The 7,887-nt window shown below is 35.2% G+C and overlaps 1 protein-coding gene across 1 annotated transcript; it reads right to left on the reverse strand.

The window, feature by feature from the left end:
- Window positions 1–6,322: 6,322 nt before the first annotated feature.
- Window positions 6,323–7,881, reverse strand: LOC104773654 (14-3-3-like protein GF14 phi). Its single transcript, XM_019242712.1, has 4 exons — window positions 7,404–7,881; window positions 7,170–7,292; window positions 6,948–7,064; window positions 6,323–6,692 (listed from the first exon to the last, which is right to left on the reverse strand). Exons 1-4 carry the CDS (start codon window positions 7,809–7,811, stop codon window positions 6,618–6,620), a joined length of 723 nt encoding a protein of 240 aa, XP_019098257.1. The 5' UTR covers window positions 7,812–7,881; the 3' UTR covers window positions 6,323–6,617.
- Between the last annotated feature and the right edge of the window lie 6 nt (window positions 7,882–7,887).

The following is a 7,887-nucleotide window of genomic DNA, read 5'->3' on the forward strand; positions in this document are numbered from 1 at the left end:
GCAGTCCACCTTGTTATTCATCTCTGTGAGCTTCTTACTTGTTTCCATGGCTCCATTAGCTTGACTTTGTAGGAGTTGCTGAAGCATATTCTTCATCTCATGATCTTGAGCAGGAGCTTGATGGGGTTGTTGTGAAGGATAAACTGGGACCATAGACTGCTCATCTTCACAAACAACATGTACCTTCTTTTGCTGGGAGTCCTCTCTTTTGTGTAGAAAGAGCTTATCTAGCTTCTCAAGCTTCTCATTCAAGGCTTGTAGTTCCCTTCTATGCCAATCCTCAGAATCAACACCTCCCCTTAAGCTTCTATCATACTCCTTACTATGATTTCCATTGCACTGAGCAAGATTCTCTACTAATTCCAAACCTCCAGCTACATCTCTATTCATAAAGCTTCCATTGGAGGCTGTGTCTAGGAGCATCCTTATCTTGGGAAGAACACCTCTATACAAAGTACACAACAAATATTCACTGCTGAATCCATGATGTGGGCATTGTGTTTGATAGCCTTTGAACCTCTCCCATGTCTCACAAAAGGTCTCATTGTTCTTTTGTAGAAATCCTGAAATTTCATTCCTTAAATGTGCAGTCCTTGAGCTAGTGAAGAACTTTGCATGGAAGACCTTCTTACATTCAACCCAAGAGGTGATTTTTCCAGGAGGTAGAGTCTTCTCCCACTGATGGGCTTTATCTCCTAGAGAAAAAGGAAACAATCTCAGCTTCAATGCATCCTCACTAACTCCATCTATATTTGTGAGGCTACAGAGCCTATCAAACTCATCAAGGTGTGCAAGTGGGTCTTCAATAGGCAGGCCATGAAATCTGCTGCTCTTAACCATTGAGATCAGACTAGTCTTGATTGTGAAGTTTGTGTTGTGGATAGGAGGAGGCACTATCCCATATCTTTAAGTATGAGTAGTGGCAGTATCACTATCACCAATCTTCCTTCTCCTGTGAGCTTTAGTCTGATCATGTGGAAGTTCCATTGCCACCTCTTCTTCCGTGTTTTTGAGACTCTGAGCAGGTGCTCGACCAGGTACTCGAACAAGCACTCGACCGTTTGCTTTGAGGTACTCGGCCGAGTGCCTGGTCGAGAGGTACCTGAGAATCAAAACAGAACACCAGAACAAGAAAGAGGTGAGTAATAGAATAAAAATTAACATAGCTTAATCTTGAAACAATGAAATCTCGACTGGAACATATAAACACCCTAATGGCAACGGCGCCAATTGAAACAAGGATTTTTTTTAGGTCTACTTATGCAATGAATGTATGATGACATGCAAACAGAGACATAAGTAGTGATGATCAGAATGTATGCAAGGTGTTTCAATACCCTTATGATGTTGTAGCATAAAGGATGTCAATCCATAAAGAGTGTGATATGTAAGCAGTCAATATGTGATCAATGCGTTCAAGTTAAGCCAAATATCAAGTTGATTTGTTTCTGACAACCTAATGACAATAATGAAATGCAATGAACTAAGGCAACTAATTAAGACAATAGTAATGCTGAATTAAACTGTAGAACAAGTGCAATAAACAATACTAAGCAGAATTGACTAATAAGTATAAGAAAACAAGAATAGAACAATGCATAAACAAGAAAGTAAACTGGAGCTCGACCTAGCACTCGGTCGAGTGCATGGTCGAGTGGGTGGTCGAGTTGACAAGCGAATGAACAGAACTGAAACAGAGCATCAAACAAAACAGAGCAGAACGAAAGTAAACAAACAGCAAGCGATTAAACAGGATTCAAACAGGTAAATCAATAGATAAAGAGGGTCCTAAGGATGGATTCATGGGCTGGACTCAAGCTATGATTATCTAAACTAGCCAACAAACCTCAATCAAACATGAGCTATCTCTAGACAATGATCTCCTAATACAAGTTAATTCAATCTCTTGGCAATAACAATCAAGCTAAGATGCTCCCAATCTAACTATCACTAGCAAAGATCATATAAAAGCAGGCATTAAACACAGATCATTATAGTCAAAAATCAACAAAACATCTAATCTCTTAGCATGCTTCATGATAATCTCTAGCATTAGCCTTATCNAGGGTCCTAAGGATGGATTCATGGGCTGGACTCAAGCTATGATTATCTAAACTAGCCAACAAACCTCAATCAAACATGAGCTATCTCTAGACAATGATCTCCTAATACAAGTTAATCCAATCTCTTGGCAATAACAATCAAGCTAAGATACTCTCAATCTAGCTCTCACTAGCAAAGATCATATAAAAGCAGGCATTAAACTCAGATCATTATAGTCAAAAATCAACAAAACATCTAATCTCTTAGCATGCTTCATGATAATCTCTAGCATTAGCCTTATCTAGCAACTTAAACATTGGTGTGATGCTAAGAAGCTTAAGATCTATTCTTACCCTCTCAGTATAAGAATAGCATAGAGCATATCTAATCTAGAAGAGATATTTAAACAATCAAGCTTGATCAGTTTAAGCAACCATAACTATTACCCAGCCTAATCCATCCCTAAGATCCTAAGCCACTAATAAGATCTAAAAATCATCATGAAGAACACAAACCCAGAAAATGATGATATAGACATGGATGGATAGATAATGATGAGATGAACAATTTAATACAAAGAAGTGAAAGAAAATACTCAATAGATTCAAAGTTGTGAATGTTACAAATCTATGAAAATCTAGAGAAAAGATAAGAGATGATGCAATAATATAAAAATAGCTAAAAATGGCAAAAACTAGGTTATGGGGTGTCTACAGGGTCTCTCCTTTTCGGCCACAAGTGCCAGCACATATATATAGTAAAGAGGGAGAAGCCCTAGTTAGCTAGAGCACAAAATAGATAGTTGGCTGCAAGTGCTCGACCATGCTCGGTCGAGTGCATGGTCGAGTGGTTGGTCCGTCAAGTAACTCCAGTCTTTGATCTAGTATGATATCGGTTCAGTAAAACAGGTATAAGTCTTGCACGACAGCTCCGATTGCCTTGAAACCACCGGCATTGGAAATATATCTCGATTTCCGACAATTCTTATGAAGAAGGCTGAAGCTGAATCGCAACCGAAAATCTACATTTGGATTGATCTTTGAGGAGCTCGTAATGAACCCGACCATGTACTCGACCGTGTGCCTGCTCGAGTTGTATGGTCGAGTGCCTTCTTTTCCCTTCCTGATACTTCCAATCCTCTTGTTTAGTTCTAGAAATAACATCAAGTCCTTCCTTACCCTTTTAGAGCTCCATAACACTTAATAATACTCCAAATGCACAAATGTATGCAATGCATGCTTCTAAACATCCTAAGTGCATATTTGGACATAAATGGCTATAAAACCTAAGGAATGACTTCTATATGATGCAAAACATGAACTAAACAAGGCCATAACTATGGTAAAATATAGTGACATAAGATGGTTTTCAATTTCATTATTTCAACCCTTAATTAAACAAATTATTTACATGAAAATGAGCTGAAACCCTTTTCCGATAATTTATGTCAAATATGTCAGGAATCTTTTGATTAAGGATCACTGTAATAATCTTTTTTTTAATTACAACCTGTAATCTTTATTTTTTATTTTATAATACAACATGTAATCTTCGTTGACATATTTAAGAAAATACAAGTTGTAAACTTCTGTCTTTGTCAAAATTACAAGGTAAGGAATCCATTATAATAGGAAAATGAAGCATAATAATGGGAAGAAAACTCGTGGTAAGGAATTCGTTACTATGTAGCCACATGGATATGTGCTATTGTTTATGGCCTATTTGAATAATCCAGGAAGAGAGTCTATCCGTGGGCTGTACATTCCAGGAATTAGTTTTGGGCCCCTCTATTGGTATGGGATTTACCAGAGTTATCAAAAAAACAAAAAAAAAACTCGTGGTGTTAAAAAAAAAAAAAATCTCGTGCTTCTCAATATCTCATATATCTTATCTTTTAAAAAAAAATTATTGCAAATTAATAATTTATATTATAGTTTTTTACATGACTGCTATTTTCTAATTTCAATCTGTGAATCTATTTTATTGTAGTCTCGAACAAAAATGGGCCCTGTTTTTTTTACAAGTCTGGTTATTTTTTAAAGACTTTACAAAAAGTTTTGATTCTCAAAATCTGAAATATTTTTTGGGCCCAGAGCACCTGCAGTGTTGCACACCTTCCTCCCCTTAGAACTGTCCATGATAAATAGGGATGAGCAATATACCATACCCAAAAATTCAAACCGAACTCAACCTGAAATATCCAAACCGAACAGCAAAAATTACTCAAACAGATGTGAAATCTTTAAACCTGAAAACCGAATTTGAACCAAATCCAAACTGAGAATAAAATGCGTAACCGAGTTATATAGCTTTTCTAGAAAAGAATTCTTTCTAGACTCACAAGTCACAAGCAAGCTAGGCTGAAAACAATCCGAGTTACCACAAAAATTAGAATAATTAGAATACCCAAAATAATCTAAATATCTGAAAATATTTAGTTATATTTTTTAAAGTTTAACCAAATTATTTTTCATATCTAACAATTTTTAAAATAGTTTATCTAATGTATTATACCCCCAAACCCGACCCAAAAATATAATATTCTGATCATATCTTATACCCCTAAAAGGCTAAAACCAAATAACTGGAATAACCCGAACTGAATATGATTAGTTACCCCAGTGCCCACCCTATTGATAACATTTGTCATTAAAAGGCTTATCTTTACATTGTTACACATTCCATTTTCACTAATTACTCTTTGCACAATATATTTCAAAATGATTAATTACTTTATGGATTAATGAGTAGGTTCTTTTCATCATAAGAGAAAAGAAAAAAAGGTAATAAAAGAAAAATTCAACCTCTCCCATTCACCCCCTCTTTAATAGCCAATTAAAATTTTGTTTTGTAATATTATATTTTAAAATAAATCAAAATTAAAAAGAAAAAAAAGTTATTAAGGATATATATTACTGAGTTTGAATAGTAGTTTGAGTTTATAATAATAGTTCAAGTTTAGTTTTTACAATTAAACAAATATATATATATATATATATATTAGTTTGGATTTTTAAAAATGTGATAGAGTTTACATTTTACAATTAAACAAAATTATATGTCGGATTGGGTTTATAAAGTAAAATTAAGATTTAGGTTTTGCAATTAAAATAAATTATGTGTCAGTTTGGATTTACAAAAAAAAAGTTAGGATTTAAATTTTAGTTAAAAAAATTATATGTCGATTTGGATGTACAAAAGAGTGGGGAAAATCGTCATTTCATACCCATGCAATTTTCAAAGTATCAATTTTTATCTGCACAAACGCACAGTGCCAATATATATTTATACTCAAATAAAAATCAAATTTCATACTCAATTATTATAAATTTGCCGATTTCAGAGTGAAAATCAATTACAATCATATTTAAGTTTTTATTTATCTATTAAACTACCATATGTTGATTTACTTCAATTGCTTTAATTATTAAGATGATATTAAGTATTACATAGATTACCTGACAAATTTTGATTGGCTAATAAAGAAGAGGTGAATGAGAAAGTTTCACCCCCCTTCCCCCCCTCAAAAATGTTCGTAGTAAAACTAGTTGTATAAAAATCAAATCAACAAAATTAACTATTGATGACAAAAATTTAATACAAATGATAAATTGTATTTGTTATATCAAATAATAATGAACATAATTTGTATAAGGATGGCGCAAAAATTGTGTTGTGTATGACGATAATAATTGACACACTGATCATGTTAGGATGTCATCGAAAAGCCAATGGAATGGAAAACATGTAAAAAAAAAATACTTCATACACAATCACACAACCGATTATTAAAAATCAAAAGAAAATATGACTTGCATGAGACAACAACAAAAAAAAAGTAATAAACTTCACAGTTCACATATTTTCAAACTTGGATGCATTATCTCAAATTTTATTAAATGGGTTTGTCATTCCTGATTTATGTATCTATCATTTTGTACAAAGCAAAGTTATACATATGCATATAACGAGAGTTTTCACTAATTAATAACAGCAGCACTAAACCGTGACTTGTGATAAACTTATTAGTTCAAAACTTCAAATTGATCAATCATGTCCAATCAATTCCAGCTCCGTACGGTAACGAACGGGTTTGTGTTCTCTAGTATCAGTGTATCACAATAGGAAAGAAATGGACTGAACCGTGATTGATACAAGCTTTAAACTAGTTTTTGTAACCGTTCAAAGCTTTATCAGCGTCATCATTAGCAAGCCACCCATTATTAAACAGTTCAACCCTAAGCAAACACAGTTGCAAAACATGTGTACAAAGGACGCATCACCGGATGAATGGCAAATCATTAATAAGAGGGAGAATACTGAGTTTCAGTACACAAGGCATAAACCTAAAATGCAATCAATCAAGAGAAAGGGAAAAGAAGAAGAAAAAACAGATAAAAATCCAGTAGCATCCACGATTAAGAAGAATAAAAAAAAGCAAACAAGGACAAGAATTAGACGGCCTTACAAGCTTCGGGATAGCAATAGGAAGATTAGAAAAACAAACCACCAAGCAGAAACATAATTTATCAGATAACTTTAGAATAGAGTGAATAACAAAACAAGTCACAAACTTAGGTCTCCTTCTGTTCTTCAGCAGACTTTGGTGCTGCTGCTGCTGCTTCTTTGATCTCCTCAGCACCTTCGTCCTAATTAATCATCAAAATTAACACAACAGACTCATATTATCAACACAAGGCTGAAACATCAATCAGACTGTTATCATAATGCAAAAGTGAACCATCTGAATGAGTGATTTCAAAACCTATGATTATATCTAGAGAATGATTACAGAAACAAAGCTCTCCATATCATAATCCACTAATGTTCCATTATCAGTTTGATTGAAACACATAAGGTGAAACAATGAACCGTTTCAACGAACGGAAGATGTGTTTAGCTACCTGCATGTCAGAAGTCCAGAGAGTAAGGTTGTCACGAAGAAGCTGCATGATCAAGGTACTGTCCTTGTATGACTCCTCGCCTAGAGTATCTAACTCAGCAATGGCTTCATCAAACGCCTGTTTATATACGTACGTACTTCGCAATTAATCAATATACACATAAAGAGTACCAAACACAATTGACTCAAACCCTCAAAACAGATCAGAAACGTTTTCAATCACCTGCTTAGCGAGATTGCAAGCACGGTCTGGAGAGTTAAGTATCTCATAGTAAAACACAGAGAAGTTCAAAGCCAAACCAAGACGAATCGGGTGCGTTGGAGCCAATTCAGAATTCGCAATATCCTACAAACAAACAAACAAACAAACAAACAAACAAACAAACAAACAGATTCACAAACTATAGATCTCTAACCAAATTCTAGATTCCAAATTTCAGATCGGAGAATCAATCACCTGAGCGGCTTTGTAAGCGGTGAGAGTATGTTCAGCGGAATCTTTCCTCTCTTGACCAGTCTTAAACTCAGCCAAATACCTATGATAATCTCCCTTCATCTTAAGGTAAAAGACCTTGGAATCACCATTAGCAGAAGCTGGAACAAGCCTAGTGTCTAGAAGCTTAAGGATACCGTCACAGATTTTGGATAACTCAGATTCAATCTTGCTTCTGTAATCACGGATCGTGGCGACATGGTCATCGTTACCGCGGCTCTCTTCCTTCTGTTCGATCGAAGAGATGATACGCCACGAAGCACGGCGAGCGCCGATTACGTTTTTGTAAGCGACGGAGAGGAGGTTACGTTCCTCGACGGTGAGTTCGTCTTTGTCGACGGCTTCGGTGACTTTTTCCATGAATTCTACCATTTCTTCGTAACGCTCCGCTTGTTCGGCGAGTTTCGCGAGGTAGACGAACTCTTCCCTCGACGAGGAGGATGATGCT

Source organism: Camelina sativa, unplaced genomic scaffold, assembly GCF_000633955.1.
Source record: "Camelina sativa cultivar DH55 unplaced genomic scaffold, Cs unpScaffold00604, whole genome shotgun sequence".
Classification (NCBI taxonomy): Eukaryota; Viridiplantae; Streptophyta; class Magnoliopsida; order Brassicales; family Brassicaceae; genus Camelina; species Camelina sativa.